Raw genomic sequence first — 19586 nt, 5'->3', positions numbered from 1 at the left:
TTTATATAGTAGTCATCTTCCACAGAATTAAAGATTGCCCACGATCTCTAAATGGAATGAAACCAAGACCTCTTTCTTTGCTGTGAAAACTTAGGCGAACTATTTCTCTGAGCCTCAGTTTGCTTACCAGGAAAAGGGGCTTGTAGATAGCCTCTTGGGAATTACTATTAGTACAAAGAAGCTAAGCAGATAACCAGGGGGGAACATATATAACATTCAAAACCAAGTGGCTGAGTGGACAAAAGCAAAGGCCAGGGCTGCATTACACTGACATTTTTATTAGAATTCATCTGTAACAAATGGAACTTGTGTCAGCAAAGAACTGATTTTCATACAGACTTCTTTCGCCACCAATGTAACGAAGTAAGAAAATAAAAAGCACGCCTTTCATTCTGTAAAACATTTACGCGTACTACTAATTAGAGGTAATTGTATTTTTTAACAAGCCATTTTACAAGTTATTTTTTTTTAGTTTTTCAGTCTATGCATCCAAAATGAGAGCAAAGAACACAACTGTTATTATCTTTTTAGACACTCCAAGCTTGGATGGCAAAGCCACGTAACGGATGGATAGGATGGATCTGCAGCCTTCTGACCTCTGCTGGAGTATCAGGGCACCCATAAACCCATCGGAAACAAAACCCAGAAGAGGAGAAAGAAAAGGTACGTGAAAAATCAAAAGGAGGGGCTAAAACAAAGCAAAACCAAGAATAAACAGGAAAGAAAAAAAATCTGTACATTACTGCAGAATTTTTCCCCTTCCTGTTTCTACGCCGAGTTATTTACATACACACAAATAAGTTTCTGAAGCAGTTTCTTACAGATGGGTTCAAGTAATAACATTATTGGGTGTAGAATCAATAGGGCAGTGCATAGTACAAAGGTATAGAAAGTGCAAAGTTCCCTAGAGGCCCTTCCCTCCCCTGGCTGTCCTCACCGTTGTCTAACCATGCAAATCATTTTTAAAAAAGAGCTAAAATAAAGTTCTGTACAAATCACTTCTTATATATTTTGATTTTTTACCATTGTAACTAATTACAAAATTATACATAACTACACGTACATAGGTAAATAATAGCACCGTACTGGTTATGATGATGAAAATAATTGGAAACTTGAGCAGTAATGGCAGATAAAGATGTCTACCTGGGAAAATAAAACTAGAATGGTTTGTACAGAAAAGCACAGAGTGGAATGCACATCAATGACAGTAGGGAGTTAGTTCTCGGAACAGCTCCTGCACAGGAGGATGCCTGGAAGTCTCCGCCTTATTCGTCTATGGTATGCATCCCATTCCTTTCCTTCTTAGGAATCTTCTCCTCTTTCCCTTTGCCCAGCGGGCGGTTTTTGTCTCGGGGGGAGAAACTGCTCATTGCACAAGGGTTCTGGTGTGCAGTACACCATCTGATGCAACATGGCATGTCGGTATAATGCGATGTCTGTCTAATGACCCTCTTTGTTTTGCTAAATGAAAATTACAGCACTGAGTAATCTGGCACTTGGATAAATCTCCAAAAGGTACAAACTGAAAGGAAACACACCCACGTAGTGCACATTCTTCTCTGGTTCTGATGTAGGTTAGAGAGTCTCATTCTGAGGTAGCCTTCTAGATACTTTTTTTTTTTTTTTTAAGTATTATACATTATTTTCTTTTTTTCTTCCTTTTTTCTTTTTTTTACAAAAGTGCTCATATATGATACTTGCAAGTGTTTGGTCTCTTGGATTTCATTCTGTTAATGATGGGAACATGTAGAAAACAGAACATCAATGGAGCTAAGATTAAACCAAAATATTATACCTATATGGACACTCTTTAAGAGTTCCTTGAACATTTGGAGGACTCTTTAAAATTGTGGAAGATATGGCAAGCTCATGCCACCATCCATGGCTTCCTATAGTAATTTTGGGGGAGATATATACATATTTTTAAAAATTTCCCCTTTTAGAAAAAATCCTAATGGAATAGCAAATATATTTCAAAGTGGTCAATGATAGTCGTTACTAAAATAAGTTTGGTGCCTTTTCTGGATGTTCCAGAGCAGATTTGGAAGGGATTAAAAATAAAACCAGTGGCTTTTCCTGATGTGGACAATTATAAAAGGAAGAAGGGCCCTGATTATCCAAGTGCTTTGGGCTGGTACAATCACTAACCTCCCCGACCTGGTGGAGAACTAGGAATGCATATTATTCAAAGAGTTTCTGTACATGTGGTAAACAGATAATGCTTTAATAGGAAGAGTAACATATACGAACAACTAATGGAAATACGAACCAAAAGCTAAAAAGAAATGCTATTAAAATAGGCATCAATTATAAGGCACTCTAAATGCAAAACTAAAACCAAAAGAAAACAAGTACAGCACTTCCCAGGAATGCTGTATGCCACGAGATGTTTCTGACTGAACAGAGTAACGTGAGTTTGGCTTTGCCCCTGTTACATATCATAAATGCAAATTTCATAGCACATACTATAGACAATATACGATTGAATACACTTTTTTAAACAACTTGATAGCTGATATATTAAAACATTCTCCCCTCCTAAAGGGATATGCACTGACCTTTCCCACATGCACACCTCCTAGATATTTAATATGTTTTTATTGCACTAGAGTTGTTAGAAATATCGAACTTTGTTGGAAGCCTGGCTAACAAAATGGTACTTGTGAATATGGTTAGGTGGGTGGGGGGAGATTGGGTAGGAAATTAGGGGGTGAGGTTTTGATAATCACTGATGTGCATTCCTCATTGCCCTTAAAAAATTAAAATTTTGTGATATTAAGAAATACCAATGTCATAAAAATTAATAACAAATTGAAAAAAGATGTTTACAATACCTTTTCTACCTTAAAAATACTAAACCATGGAAGAACTGAATGATAGCTATCTCTATCATTTTGTGTGAACACACTGTCTATATATACATAGACACCCCTATAAAATACGGATATATATGTATATATGTTAGCAGCAACTTTATACTTTGCGCCTCCCTGTTGATTCTAAAAAAACAAAACTCTCTGATTATTTGAAAAGAATGGGTACTTTCTTACCAAACAGACAGAAGTGTGAAAGTAATATCTGATGAAACCAATACTGTAGATTAAGAGTATTGCACAAAAATGTGCAAACTTTCATATATGTGATATTTCTACAGCAAGATATGACAGATAACAGTTGTACAGCTTAAAAAAACCCTACAATTTGGAAATAAAAAAATGAAGAGTTATGTAACCTTTTTAAAATTTACTTTATAGAATGATAGATACATTTTGTTAAAAAAAAGTTTACACAGTTAAAAATGAAGCACAGGTCAGCAGTATCTTACAATACTAAAAAACTAAATCAAAGACTTTCTTCTTAAACATTCCCCCCTTTTCTCCCTAAAATGTTAGTATGAGCAATATGGTGGGAAGGGGTCATGTTGAAGCAGTTCGTTTTACCATGAGAAGCCACACCAGCAGACATCCATACGGCACTCCTCCTTGTACCTAGCGAGCGATCCTGAACAAGATGCTGGTTCTTTGTTGAGATTTCTTCTTCCCTTTATTCTGAATCCTTGAGGTATCTGTAAATAAAATCCTCCAGATCCCTCATCAGTCAGGATTCTCTTATTATTTTCAGATTAGATTATTAAACTGGGAATTCTTGGTCCGCCTGGAAGAGTTTTTATTTTTAGTTTATTTTGTGTGTAATAGTCCCACTAAGGGGTTGTTACCTAGAAGTTAAGAAGGACTTCTCAAGTGCCCTGTATGGCTCAGAAGAGACTCCATGGGTATTGAAGGGCCTGCTGTAAAAATCCAAAATGGGTCAGGGGTTTCTACGTTGCATAGTGATCAAAGCTGCCCAGGTACTCGAGTGAGGCTCGATAGCAGAACTGGTACTGGTCCTGCAGAGGGAAGGCATGGCGAGAAAGAGGAGAAGGGGCCATGAGCACAGCGCATCAGAAAAATTAAAATCGGTGTTAGAAAACAGTTACATCTTAATGGGGACAAAATCACTACTTTCGTCAATCAATTCAATCCAATGACCAATCGATTTTAGTGAGCAAAGAGCGATCAGCCACATGGGGTGTTCATTAACTCCACCAATCAATTGGACTAAAATAGTCTCCCAATTCCAAGTAGTGACAGCTCCAATGAACATTATCTTCCAGACCAGTGTGAACCATTCTCCAAGTCATATCAAATCACCACCTATGGAACACGTGAGCTCCTTATACATCCCAGTCCTCTTTTACAATTACCTGCTTATTTGTGATAACTGAACTCATTCTCAGTGTGCATATTTAAGAGATGCTGATGAAGACACACACTGTCCCAAGGAACATGTAGATTCACGTGCCTCTGGGCAATTGCCAATAGAATTTAATTTTTAAAAAAGTCTTATTCGACAGTAGAACTTGCTACCTACAATCAGAATTACCCAACATCATTTCTGATGTTCTTATAGGTATGAGGGAGGCAGCCAAAAGGTATCTGGTGAGGAACATTAGGCACACAAAGCCATTAATTTACTCAGGATGCTGGACTTGAAGATTTTCAACTCTTGAAAATGGCAACACAAGACTGGCTGTCCACATAAAAAAATCCCTGTGCCATGGGCCTAATTCAATATGACTGCTGCTTTAAAGGCCTGCCCTAAAATAACAGTGTGAAACATGTCCTTTTTCAGACAGGGGAGAACACAGTCATTGAGGAATATGTTGGAGCACTCCTGGAGAGATGGAAAAATTGTAATTTATGGATGAGAAAAAGTAGGATTTTCCTCATAAAAGAAACTTATTTTCAGTAGCCAATGGGCCTGAAAGTAGATAGTTTCTATTTTGCTTAAATGTGCATTTTTCTACAATAAAAATGGTAATGCAAAATAAATGGAGTTTGCTTTCCTATCTTGTCACAGTAAGTTGCTTGGCTAAATGTTAAGACTTTTTAAACATCTAACTTCCCTCTGTCACCCCCAACACCTATTAAGTTTGTCACACTGACATAATGTTTTGAGTATTGCAAGCCAAATAATTGCACTATTTTAAAATCAAAGTCTGAAAGATATTGTGAATGACAAATTTAGGAACACGTATAACCTACAGAACTTGTTGGCCTTTTGAATAACAAACACAATGTATCTATCACTCATATTATCCTTAGAAATGATTACTCAGTGGGCCAGACAGGCCAAATCATGAACTCATATTTTTCTGAGTAATATGAGAATTTCCATATTAATTATTGGACTAGAAAATGGGTTAATTTCTCTAGGTCTTGTCCAGGTTCTAAATATTTAAAATGACCATTAAGAAATTAACTATAGATCAGCTGATTTTTAACACCTCGGCATACAGAAAGAGTATGGAGTATAAAATAGGCTGAGGGTCTATTATAAATCAGGCATTGTAATTTTTATAAATACTTAGATATACATATGTATAACATATTAGTTTAATATGTATATAACAAACTATGCAAACTTTCCACTTTTAGAGGCCAAATATTGTTAAATAATGACAATTTAATATGGTTCAATCTACCATATAATCTCACCTAACTCCCGAAACAACTCCAAGACATTGTCACTCTCACTCCCATGTAACCAAGGGATGAATAAGATTCACAATATTAAACAATGTGATGCTTTTCCTACAATATTTTCCTGTATTTTGCCTCTGATGTTGATGATCTCTGGACTCTAGAAGGTCCTGGGTAAGAAAATCTCTTACTTGGCTCATGAAGATTTTTCTTACCTCTGTCTGTACCATGGCTGGTCGTTGTGTTCTCAACATTTTGACCGTCTGGAAGATATCTACAACTCCTTCATATCTCATTCTCTCTAGAACAATGCTTAGTGTTATGAAGACTCCAGTTCTTCCAACGCCCGCACTGTCACAGAAACAAAGGCAACATTCCTGATGAGATGCTCAAAGCCATGGCTACATTTACTTATAAGTGGACATGTGTCCACTAGCTTTCAAAATGCATCATGTCTCCCACAGCTACAATCAGGAAAATGTGTTAGAATCACCCAATGATTACCCTTGGGATAATGTGTCGTGGTAACAAGAGAATGAGTGTAGAATAATTAGGATTCAGTCTTCTAAAACAAAATGACTTTCCAATTGGGATCATATGCCTTTTTGGAAAGATCAAGGAAACACATTTTAAAATCTATATATATAAAAGCCTAAGCAACCATTATGACCGAACGACCATATGACTGGCCAGTAGCTATGACACACACTGCCCCAGACCTTGCTGCCGGGGCCCTGGCAGCCCCGAATCTGGTTCACCTGCACCCCAGATCCAGACAGGAGGGGGAAGGGAGCCTGATTCCTTGTGAAATCGGCCGTTGGTTAGCTTGCTGCTGGGGCCAACCTCCCGCAGTCCCTCCTGCTGGCAGGCTGGCCCCTCTGATTGGCCTCAATCGCTGGCCAGGTCGAGGGACCCTACCTGTGCATAAATTCATGCACCGGGCCTCTAGTAAATGAATAAAAGAAAGGTAAATAATTATAGATTTGTACTCTTCATGCAGCTCCTGAAATTGTAGACCTTGCCTGCTTCATATTTTTAAAATATGAAGTAATTCAGATAAGGTGAGGTAAACTGAGCATGTTTAAGTTTTCTAGTGTTTTACTTCTTGTAGCCACTTAAAATTTGTTCAGGATGTCCCATCACCTAACCATGTAAAAATAGGAAGGTAGATAGACGATTCAAACTCAGATATTTTTGACATAAGGAGAGAGATTCTTTACCAGGATATATATATATATATATATATATATATATATATATATATATATATACATACATACACACACACACACAGAATCTTAATTCAATTTTCAGGATGGGTCCATGAATACCTTATACATAAGGATTGTGAAAATTATATATTTTTTTCTGTTTAATGAAACGTAACTTTAAGAAGATTCTAAGAGGGGTCTCTAATCTAAATGAAAAACAAAAACAAAAACAAACAACTAGTTAAGAGCTATTTCTTTATACAATTAATATACCATTTTAAACACCAGGATCCTTTTCACCACATTAACAAGGTTTTGAGTTTCTCTCTGTTTTCATTATTGTTTTAAGGTAATTTCAGGATCTTCAGTGCAGCAAGAGAAGAAAATGAATTTATAGCTTTTGTGCTCTTAAGAAGTAGAAAAGCATCTGGAGGTTCAGGTAATGAGGAGAAGAGTGAATAATCTGCAAAATTCCTACATTTTTGGATCCTAATTAAACGGCCCATGTAACGCTTGGGTACAGGCTGTAGAAAATGGATGGATTCATTTACTTGAGGATGTAGCTGACAGGCATATAAATAGTGTGTCCCTTTATAAACTGGGGTTTCTAAAGAGTCCTAACAAATATTAACTGAGGCTTTAAAATCCATGGATAGTCTTTACAAAGTGGCTGAGCATGTCCTGGAGCAGGCAAGGCTCTCTGTTAAGATGGAGTAGATGACCTTGAAGGTCCCTTTCAACCTTGAAATCTCAATCCTCAGAGACTATGATTTATGATCTTTTTATTGAATGGTCTCTAGGTACTCTAGAGTCTATCTTACCTTGATTTAATTGCTCAAATGTGACAAAAATAGAGGGGTTTTTGGCTTTCTACCAGACACTTTCTGGAACATAACAGGTACTGGCCTTATACCTTCTGAATTATTGACTGTATTATATTACTTTAATAAGGAATCTATATATATATAAACGCCTAAGCAACTGTCAGACTGTTTGACCAGTAGCTATGATGCGCACTGAAGGGGGATGACTCTCAATGCACAAGCATGGAAACATGGAACAGACTGATGAATCTCAGGGGGAAGGGTGGGAAGAGATTAATCAAAGATCTTATATGCATACTAGAGGCCTGGTGCACATATTTGTGCACTGGTGGGGTCCCTCGGCCTGGCCTGCATCCTCTCGCAATCCAGGACCCCTTGGGGGATGTTGGAGAGCTGATTTTGGCCCGATCCCCACAGGCCAGGCTGAGGGACCCCCACCGGTGCACAAATCTAGTAAATAAAGTAAGTGGCATTTTTAGTATATTCCCAGATAACAGAAAATAATGGGAAGCCTTTAAGATGTATATGGTATATGAATAACATGTCATATAATTTATACTATAGTTGTGTTTAAAGTATTTTGTGATGACAGAAGCAATGGGAAGTCACACACACATACACCCTTACATACTTATGGAATGCCTAACATTAATGTTTATTAAATGTATTATTTTCTTTATATTGGACAAGTTTGAATGAAAATTTGGGCCAATTATATGGAAAATTAAGGGGAATAGCCAGGTAACTTAACTCCAATATATCCACTTTGTCTGAACCCTTAAGCCCATGTGCTATTTCCTACATGCTCTTTGATTGCCTACAGCAAAGGATTTTGGATAACTTAACACAAAGCAAATGTGTATAAATAAGGTCTGATCCTCATCCACTACACAATGACTGGGACACATAGTGTGCTAGGAAGGATCTCACAGCTCCTGAGAAAACTGAGGTCCAGAGAAACGTCCCTAGTGCCATAGAGAGACAGCCGACAGAATGGAACCAGGACTCTGACATTTGAAGCCCATTCAAACAGTTCTATTTTGAGACCCTGTCTTCTATGTCACTAAGAAATGTAATTTGTTTTTGCCATTCTTTTTTGAAGCAAAATCAATTTAATAAACTCTCTCAAGATTTTGACCGTAAAGAAATTAAAAACTGAGACTTCAAAAGTTGCTAGAATCCTAAAATAAGTGAATTCCCTTTGTTGGAAGATTTTTGCACAGAAACTTCCAAAAGCACTACATTTATGGTGAGTGTCCTCTCTGAACCATTTACTTTTTATATCTATTAACTTTAATACCTGAATTATAAAATCCTGTGGAAACTATTGAAAATAATTAACTTGAAGGTGCTTCATTTTCTAATACAGCCACAATTTTCAAACAAATTACAATTTTAACTGAGGTACCATTCCAATCCCTTACTGACTGGCAAAAATTAGTATTGTCATTAAGGGTTGATAACTATTTATGGTTTCCCAAGAAGACAAACACAGGATTAAGACACCGAAAGACAGTTATCAGTGTAATGCTATGACTGCAAAAAAAGTAGAAACGACTAACTGAACAAACTTTCACAAGGGGATGTACCAGTAATTCCTGTTAAAATAGGCCAGAGAAACACAGTGTAGTTCTTTGTTACAAGAGGTAAAATTTGGGGATAAAAATCTTCCTCTGGCTGTTTTCCTTTTGTGGAAGGAAAGAGAAGTGAGTACTTGCTTTAGGTTTTACAACACTTTTTTTGAGAATAAAATGTCTATTATACAGATTTACTATAAGAAGCTTGTCCTGACAATAAATAGACAATACATATTTTCAAAGTTGCCACCACATTAATCACAAGTGGAAACTCACCACTCCTGATTCTTAGCTCACCTGCAATGGACTGAAATGGGTCCATCTTGGCCAAACTGCTCTTTTGTTTTGTGAACTTGGCCGATGAAGTCAATAAATCCTTCTCCAGACTTTGGCACGCCTTGCTCTGGCCAGTCAGTGAACTGGAACTGTCTCACTGTTCGGGACTGACCGTCCTTCAGGAGAAAGCCACACCCAGCCACAGAGGACGCCGGAAGGGTTCGGCCACGCACAGACACAGCAGCAGACATGATGGTTTTTCCAGAAAGAAAAAAGTGGGGAGGGAGGGGGAGATAGGAGCATATTTAACTAGGAGCTTACATTCATGTATTCATGTCTTATCTGCTAGGAACACTGTCTCCATTCACATATTTACATGGCAAATTTTTGCTCTCACAATTCCCACCTCAGAGAATAGAGTCATCTAGTTCCTATATCAGTACATGTTTTGAGACCCAAAGTTTGCCTCTAAAACCCAAGTGGAACCTATATACTCTTTCAAAAATTTGTGAATCCAATCACTTCTTAATATTGAAAGGAGCATGCAGGCATGTCATAGAGAACAGAGAGTTTGCTATTGACACAACTTTACGTCTGCCGGGTTTGCTTATTTCTAGAACTGCGAAATGACAAACAGTGAGTGACATGGAAAAGATCTGACACAAATTAGGTAGCTGCTGTTAACCTGGGTGGCCCACATGTTTCAGAGGCATACAATTTCCAGACAATGGCAGGATATACAACATGTGCCTTGTGACCGACTATGCTGCTGAGTAGGAAGTGAGGCATCCTTCAAGTAGATCAGAGAGACCTCTAGCAAATAAATGCCCTATTCTCCAAAAGGACTCTTCCTGGCTGACCACGGGAATTAAGGCGTGTAGGGGGTTTTAACTCAGACAAATCAGAACACGGAGAGGAAACAGAACTGCTTTGACTCATGAAGTATAAATGGTTTGAAAAGAAGATACTAAGGCATTGCTGATTCCTTCCGGAATTTTACAGTATTTTTGGAAGCACAACAAATGCAGAAGGGACTTCTGTTTACAGAAACAGGAATAACAATTATGCCCATCACCTTTCTCCCCAGAATCTGTTTCTGGAAAAGGTTTGAAAAGCCAGAGCCAGGGGTGGGCAAACTTTTTGACTCAAGGGCCACAATGGGTTTTTAAACTGGACCGGAGGGCCGGAACAAAAGCATGGATGGAGTGTTTGTGTGAACTAATATAAATTCAAAGTAAAGGAGCGGAGGAGAGAGCAAGAGAACCCTCCGCTCTTTCGGCTCCGCGGGCCGGATAGAACAGCCAAACGGGCCGGATCCGGCCTGCGGGCCGTAGTTTGCCCACGGCTGGGACAAATGCAGACCTGTCGTCCTCTGAATGTTCTTTCTGACCACAGTTGCTTTCAACAGCAAGAGGAGGTCTTCAGCACAAACCCTTCCTCTTCCGAGGAGAGACCACCTGGCTCCACTTACAGGCTAACCTGTTTAACAACACTCTATCCTTAAGTGCCAACTTGCTTTCTAAACTGGGAAGTTGAGATTAGAAACACACTAGGAGCACAGACAGCCAATGTTTTGGCAGCTAGGAAGATTATTCAATCACAGGAAACCTTTAAAAAGCAAATACAGGCATGCCCAAGTTTCTGCTTCACTGTTTCTTTTGAGTATTGTGATTAGATTTAATTTGGGCAGGAGAGGAGTGGTGAAGAACGTATCTCTGGCATTTACAGAGCCTGGGTACAACTCTTTTTTTTAATATATTTTATTGATTTTTTTACAGATAGGAAGGAAGAGGGATAGAGAGTTAGAAACATCGATGAGAGAGGAACATCGATCAGCTGCCTCTTGCACACCCCCTACTGGGGATGTGCCTGCAACCAAGTTACGTGCCCTTGACCGGAATCGAACCTGGGACCCTTCAGTCCGCAGGCCGACGCTCTATCCACTGAGCCAAACCGGTTTTGGCCTGGGTACAACTCTTTATCATTAGAAATGGCTGCTGAGTTTGCTTAGAATGCAAGTAACATTTTCATTCACGTATCTTGCTCCAAATTCTGAAAGGGCATCATTATTAGCTTTAATTTTTAAACAATGGGGTGGGTCACCAAGGCATGCTTACTTGGGCAGCTCAAAAACGACACCTAGGAACTTAACTGCTGCTGCCTTGTGTACAGTCACTTTCAGAGTAGTTACTAGTAAGACTTCAGATTTTCTAGCATTAACAGGTCTGTCACCTGGGCCAACCAACCTGCTAACCAATTTCCCTTTCACTTTAGGTCAACCGCCAGGTCCTTGGCTTTGGGGATTAGTGGACAATCTCTAAACATGAGTACTGGTTGAGAAAGCAGCTTTCCAGAAAAAAACAATGGATCACCTAAATAGCTTTACACTGGAGTTTTACTCGACCCACCCATTGTGACAGCTCCAAATACAAAGCAGGCTTTGGACTGACCCCCTCTCCCCCAAGATGTATTTGTAATCACGGTTGGAGAGTGGCTAAAGGCAAGGATATGAAAGTTTCTGCACAGAACATCTTACATCAGAGCTGAACTTTGGACTCAGCAATCTAGACAAGAAATGCAGAATGAAAATTAGCCAGCAAGGGTCGTGGGTGCACAGCTCTCACGGACAGACACATTAGCACACCGAGGAATAAACCACGCCAGCAATCAAATTAGACTGTGCAAAGCTTGTCAGATTCCTCTGAAAAAAGCCATTTGCTCTGCGGTTTTAAAATCATACCAAATTAACCTCCAAGCCCACATGACCTACAGGGCTTTGCAAAACAACAACATATTTACAGCCTCAAGTAATGAAGAAGTCAAGGAAGTTCCAAAGAGAATGTGCTGAGAAGGTGAATATCAGTACAGCCAACCAATCAGTAAATGCTTCCCAGCACACACACTCACCAAATGCAGTCTCAGAGTTGAGCTGCCAGATGTTACATTTGAAAGGAAGCCAAGCCTGGATTGTGAGAACACTTGCCAGACAGAAGAAAGTTACTCTTACATTAATAATAATAATAATAATAATGAAAAGTCCTAGGATGGGTGATCTCTTTTCACTAGAGAATATGGCCACTGGCCAGTGTTTCTCCCAGAGAAGCATTTTAGACCAGCAGTCACCAACCGGTGGTCGGCGGACCACTGTTGGTCCGTGAGGTCTGAAAGGTTGGCGACCGCTGCTTTAGACTACTTTTCAGCTAATGGTTGAGAGCGTAAGACTGTGCCAACTTACCCTGGCATCTGTGACCTTGAATTCTCTTAGGATATATTGTGGCATGTTATATTCAGCCATGGGATCTACAACGAAGTACTGGTATCTTGCAGATCGTTCTGCCGGCCAGTATTGGTGGCATTTCTCCTGAAAGGAGAGACGACTCATGTAAACTATACAACATGTAAATAAACTTTGTCTATCATCTAGTTATCTATATATTTCTTTCTCTCATTAATAAAATTCAAGCCCATTCTAGTTTCATGTGACTAATTTTTTTTCTTTGAACCCATAAGTTTCCTGAGGATAGGGAAATCCTATAGTTCAATCGTTGCCCATAGCATCAAGCACAGTACTTGGAATATAATTGCTGGTAATATACATCCGTCAAATTGAATACTTCGATAGCGTAAGCATCTTCATACCTACAAGTTATCCAAATAATTATATCAGTCCTTGGGCATAATGCTGGTCCTATCAATCACACATTGCATCACTTTAGCAGACCTGGACCACTATGGTTTGGGATGAAGAGAACCATCAAGTGTGAACAGACAAAAAAACCTCTGAATTGATTGGGTCCAATCATCCTAGTCAAGTCAGCTCAGGCAGTTTTAATGACTTAATGACCATGTAGAATAAACAAGTCATTTTCCTAGTTCTTTTTCTCTCTGTTTGGGCCCTAAAAAAGCTGGGTTTTAGACACATTTCTACAAAGAAAAGAGAGAAAGAGAGTATCTCAAATATAGCAAAATGCTTACTTGCATCTATTGAATTTAAGGGGTAAGTCTTGATGTATCTCTACTACTATTTTCTGAATATTTTCAGAATAGTCATTTTTAATAAGTGGATCTGAGATTACCTTAGAAAAATGATGTAAATTTCCAACACCTTATTCAATGGGGGTAACTGGTGAGCAAGTAAGAATTTGCCTCAGGGATGAAAGTCAAATTACTTCCTACAGAGATGTGATGGTCCCTTTGCTCATGAAACTCCAGCTTGTCCAGAGTAAAAGGAAATAAGGATGTGCTGAGAGTCGGGGCGTAAGTCAAGGGGCATCTGCTTGCTTATTTGTCTCTTTGATTGTGTTTCACTGAAAAAAAGAAAACTAGATCTTTCTTCAAAACACAAATGAAAGAACTGGATGTGGTTTTGTAAGTTAAAAACTGACCCAGAGTAATGAGTGGCCCAATGTTTTAGGAGTGCCCTGAATGTCAAAGAAATGGCCCTGGCACTCGTGTTCTTGACATGAAACCCTCACTTCTCCATGAAGGAAATGTCTTAAGAGGAGACACTCACTCTGCCCATCTCACGCAGCTTGGTGAGCATCACCACGATGGTGGAGTTGTGTTCCCAGAGCATCCGCCAGAAGTCTTCAGTGGTCTCCGCCAAGGGTCCCTGGGTAGCAATGTAGGCTTTCTGTTGTCTGAATTAGAGAATGAAAATAGCATGTTAAAAAAAATCAGAGAACACACAAAGGTTCACATTTGCTATGTAAACATCCAACCCAGTAATAAAACTGAAACTATATCATTAATGCAATTGCAGTGAATGTCCATTAAGATTGTGTCATCAAATAAGAACATTTATTACATTTTGAGGACTTAGCAAAAGAAACAGCTTTGTTAATATTATGATGTATGTCTATCATTATTATTTAAATTTTAGTGCAACACTAATAGCTCAATTTCATGTGCATACAAATCGTTTAGGAAATAGTTGTGGGGCATCTATTTGAAGACATGACTTTTACACAATCTATTAAATTTATGAAATATGGTACTAAACAGCTTTTTTTATTAACTCCTTCTGAAGGAAGTGTGCAGGAGGCCAGATTAACAACTCCATGATGGCTTCTTCTTACTTCTATCCAAAATAATAGAAAACAAATACCACGGGATTGACTGCTGACCTATGCAGAAAGAAAATGCTTTGACTTGAGATAAAATTCATTCTGGCTATGAAACTAGGGCATATGCAAATATCAAGGCTTCGGATTGTCAGGGGAACAAGAGTATATACCTGTATCCATCAATAAAACTGGCATTGATGTAATCAGATCCTTCTACTCCTCGGATAGGCTGCAGGCATACCCTTGTGGATTCATATGGCATAATATTAACAAGGCGATTTTTGAATTTATTACATGGAAGATTGGCACTGATGAATCTTGAGGTGTGAGCTTTAGAGCTGGCTAGACGCTGTTGAATAGAAAAAAAAGGAAAAAATCTGACAAAGGTAATTTTAGCCTGTGGTTTGAATGCAACATACCTGAGATTTCTTCCTCTTTAGATATAAAGCTTTGGTTTACTTCAAAGTAAATGACGCCTCAAACTGCACTGCCTTTCACTTCTACCTAATGGACTTCATATAGCCTATTAAATTTTTAAATATTATGTTCTATGGGTATGACCTCTCAGTTTAAATTAAGGTACAAAAGAGCTCAAGGTATTAGGAAGCATGGAATAGAGGAGGAAAAGAGGAAGAAAGCGTTTTACAGTCAGACACCTGAGGGAGGAGAAAGTCAAGTGAGTCTTGTCACTTGACACATCTGAAAGGGTCAGAAAGGAAAGCCAGTACTCAAAGACAATCCGGGAATGACTTGCTCCTGAATTACCACATCACCCCGATATCATACCTTAAATTCAAGCTCCATTCCTGTCACATTCTCTCCTGTCTCTATTTGTGTCAGCTTCTGAATGTAGGCATACAGGTTTCTCGCTGGCACTTCGGTATTTCCACAAGTCACTGCTTCCAACAGCGCATCGTGGATAAAGATGTACTGGTCTTCTGTTTGCACCATGTAATTCCTCTGGGCTCTCATTAAAGTTACATGGCCATAAATATCTACAGTTTTTTCATGCTTTATTCTTTCTAACATGGCATCTATTACAATGAAACAACCAGTCCGGCCAACTCCGGCACTACAAGAAAAACAAAGGGAAATGTTTAACTAAATCTTTTAGGAAATTAACATATAATACAAGCATCTTCATTATTCTTGTGAACTAGGTTTTCAACCCATTAACTCTACTCAAATGGCTGTTGTGATGATTTTGGAGCACTCTAAAGTCAAGTATTATCAAGTCACCATAACCAGTGGGTAGGGAGCAATGTACCAAGTGAAATTAGTTTGGTTTCAACATGTAAAAATATTAAATCCATAATTACTATGCTCTTTGATCACATAATATAAACTAGACATTATTTTGAAACTATTATGAAAAAAACAACAACAACACCCACTTACATTTAGGCTGTTTATACTAGAACATATTTTTAAATGGTCAATATCTAACGAGGCTATGTATATTTTTGCAAACCATCTCAGGCTATTTTAGTTCAATTGACAAAAAAAGAACTAGTAAATCACTCGACTTGAAATATTTCATATTTTAAAAGTCAGCAAAAAATTCTAAAACCAACCTAGTTTGAAGTGTGTAATTAAAATAGTAAAATGTTGCACACTAAAAATAGTGCAGGGTATTCTCAGTGGAAAAAATCCTTAATAGAGAGCAAGCCCTAGAGAGTGTGGGTGTATTTCTAGTTTTTACTCCCTTTTCTTTCAGAGTTGAATATATTTTGAAATTCCAGGTGAAATTCCAGTATTCTCTGTGGGAAAATAAAAGCTCCGCTCTTAAGTCTGAAGACATTCCGAGGCATTTTATAAACTCCATCCCTTTCGGACTTTGTGGGTCATTTTTCAGTTGGTAGAAACTGATTCAAAGAAGAGGAGGTAAGAGAGTCAACAAAGCACAAAGACAAGATCTGCCGCTGCAAGGAGACAATCTAATCTACTGAACTGGATCACAGGGTCAGGTAGTAGAAACATTGGAATTTCCTGTGTTGGAAAAAAAAATAACACATCTGTGTTCTTAAATCTCAAGGGGAGCCTTATTTATCTCTTATTTTATTGAATCCTTTAGGCAGAGTCTATTTATGTGTCAAGTATGTTTGAATAAAAAATGCTTGGTCATGGATGGTTACCTGGCTGGGAAACATGTAATCAATAGGTATATATCACCAGCTTAGATACCATGCATCAGACGGCCTCTTTCAATCACTACATGCCACTGTCTCTCATATGTGTTCATTTATTTGTGCATCTGTCCATCTCTTCATTCAATGAACAATGAAGTACTTTGCCAAGTAACAGAGGGGATACAACATTAGAGGTGACTTATGTCCTACCTTAAAGATCTCAGAGTCTACTCTACATAACTAGAAGACAAGAAATAAAGGATAATTTTGGGGGGTGATATGGCATTTGCACCATAAAATATTGTTAGCTCCCCAGCCTTGGTGTTCAGATGGAAGATGGGGAAGGAGCAGATCCTTGGAACTTGTGAGTTACCTCGTCTCTAAAATGAAGAGTTCTTGAGGATTTTAAATGGGAGAGGTGTCTCTTAGCTTGAAGCAAGACCATGAGATTCAAGATACTTTTTCCAGATACCAATGGCTGGATGCCCTTGAGAAAGTCACTTAACCTTTCTCCTGTTTTTCTTAAATCCTGATAATTAACATATGATAATGTGTTAATAGTGATAATTAACATAAAGGAAGAAGCAGTTACTTTGTAGATACAGAATCCAACCCCTGACACCGACCACAAAGAACAGGCAATGTTGAATCTGGGAAAATTATGATAGAATCACCACCGGATAATTTAAGATTAGGCTTTCAAAATCTTGCTTTACCCTACCTACCTCCTTGAGCTGCTTCCCTTTTCTTTTCCTATTTCCAATAAACAATATCTAAGGTTGGAGGAATTTTCTGCTTTCCCAAATACTGGGATGGTAAATGAGATGGCAGTAAAATGCCTTCTTATCCCAGGGCATGGTCCCTGGGAGGCATTTGGCAAATACGTCAATTTCCTTTTCCCTTCTGTGAGTCATAACATTTGGGAACTTCCCTGAACTCATTCCTAGTGCTAATAGCAAACAGTCAAACAGGGACTCAAACGCAGGCTCTGAGATGCTAAACTTTAGCACCACATTTCATGGCACCACCATTGTTTCACATGGCTTTCTGTCATTTGGGGCAGCAGCCATTGTCAAATATGGTGACTTTCTTGTGGCTCACCCCTCAATACATCCCTTTAGTACTGTTCATTCTGAATGCAGTTTTCTTGAAAAGTCTTTCTTGGTTTCTAAGATACCGATTGAGGGAGTATGGGCAACGTCAGAGATAATTCCTTTGGGGTTTATGGTAGGAAGGGAAAAAATTTTATAATTATCTCAAACACAAAATAAGCTGCAACATGTAACACATAAATAACAGTAGCTAAACAAACAAACAAAAAAACACCAAAAAACAAACAATAAAACCTGTGACTCTGTAATGGTTTATAGACTCCATGACATTTTAGAAGTTCTATCAAGTTGAAAACAAAAATCAGGGATCAACCCTAACTGTTATCTTCAGAAATCTACCAAAACTCCTTCAGATAGATCCCCAGTAAGGAATATCCCCCCCCATTAGATCCATGTGCTGATTATTCTCCTGTCTCTGGATTTTTCCATCTGTAGCTCTTTCCCTAATTTGAATACCTCCGCCAGCCCCTAAAATGTAGTTAAATATTTCCAAAGTTCTGTCCTGCTTTCTCTCATTCCCCTTCATGGTTCAGCAATACAACAGATTTCTAAAGTGATAGCATAAGGGAAGACATCTACTTCAAACCACCCTCAAATTTCTCAAGAAATAAAAAGATTCTCAGATTAATATCTTCTCTACTCAAATCTGCTCTTCTCACTCTCACTCTTTCAGGTCTAAAATTTAAGAACTGGCTTAGCCTGTGTTTGCCTCTTTCCCTGCACAATAATAAATTATACATTTCTGTGCATCCAACCTCTACAATTTTATTCAACTATTCATCAGTGGTGTGCTGGAGCTGGCAAAAGCCAATTGCTCAAATGAAAATTTCTGCTTAAATAAATATAAAAATAAAGGCAATATTCAAAACACATTGCTTCTTAATTATTTTACATTGATGCTCTTGAGGTGGAAATATATTATATAATGGGGTGCTCCTATCATTTAGGGCTGTTACATTTGTAGCTTGAAATCAGGCATGGTGGGAGTATTTACACAAGGTAAATTGGTAACCCCCCCCCCCTCCCCGCTGAGACACCAGTGAGGGGAACTGGTTGTTACACGTTATTAGCGCAGACTGACTATCCTAATTCATCCATTCCTATCACCTAGGAACAGACAGGAAAGTGCCTATTATTTTGTTCTTCCATCCACAGTTGCTATATACTCTGTCATAAGCCTCTGCAGGCTATTACCCACACATACTTACTGAGTGCTTACTATGTGCCAAGCTCAGGAAAGTGGTGAGCAAAACAAACATGGGCCTTTCCTCAGGGAGATTATAGGTTGGGTGGTGGGGGGGGGGTTAGATATTAAATAATCATGTGAATAAATGTATATTTATAAATCTCAGCAACTGCTGTGAGATAAATGTGCAGGATGTTGGCACAATACCTTTGAAGAAATGCCATTTAAATTGATACTTGTGCTCAGTGGTTGAGTGTTGACCTGTAAATCAGGAGGTCACGGTTCAATTCCCAGTCAAGGCACATGCCCGGATTGCAGGCTCAATTCCCAGTAGGGGGTGTGCAGGAGGCAGCCGATTAATGATGTTCTCTCATTACTGATGTTTCTATCTCTCCCTCTCCCTTCCTCTCTCAAATCAATACAAATATGTTTTTTAAAAATGGAAAAGAATAAATTGATACCTGTTAGGGACTGAATTGTGTCCCCTAAAAATTCATGGTGAAGCCCTAACCCCCGGTGTGCCTGTGTTTAGAGACAGGGCCTCTAGGAAGGTAATTAAGGTTACATGAAGTCATAATGGTGGGGCCTAAACCAGTTGGACTTTACAAGAGTAGGAAGAGGCACAGAGCTCCCCCTGGGCACACGCACGGGAGAACCCACGTGAGGCCACAGCTAGCAGG

At 38.7% G+C, this 19586-nt stretch overlaps 1 protein-coding gene across 32 annotated transcripts in view; it reads right to left on the bottom strand.

Annotated features, from left to right (window-relative positions):
• Positions 1-258: 258 nt before the first annotated feature.
• Positions 259-19586, bottom strand: part of PTPRD (protein tyrosine phosphatase receptor type D) — a 2215209-nt gene continuing 2195881 nt past the window's right edge. For all 32 annotated transcript variants that reach the window (XM_080668837.1, XM_080668841.1, XM_080668865.1 and 29 more), the window contains 7 exons: positions 15266-15551; positions 14650-14828; positions 13927-14053; positions 12649-12774; positions 9435-9589; positions 5741-5876; positions 259-3889 (listed from right to left, as the gene is read on the bottom strand). In XM_080668837.1, the coding sequence (XP_080524963.1) occupies positions 3821-3889; positions 5741-5876; positions 9435-9589; positions 12649-12774; positions 13927-14053; positions 14650-14828; positions 15266-15551 (1078 nt within the window). In that variant the 3' untranslated portion in view covers positions 259-3820. The remainder of the gene's footprint in view (positions 3890-5740; positions 5877-9434; positions 9590-12648; positions 12775-13926; positions 14054-14649; positions 14829-15265; positions 15552-19586) is intronic.

The sequence above is a fragment of the Plecotus auritus genome, assembly GCF_963455305.1.
Source record: "Plecotus auritus genome assembly, chromosome: 5".
In the NCBI taxonomy this organism is placed as follows: domain Eukaryota; kingdom Metazoa; phylum Chordata; class Mammalia; order Chiroptera; family Vespertilionidae; genus Plecotus; species Plecotus auritus.
This window is presented reverse-complemented; position numbering and strand designations above follow the sequence as displayed.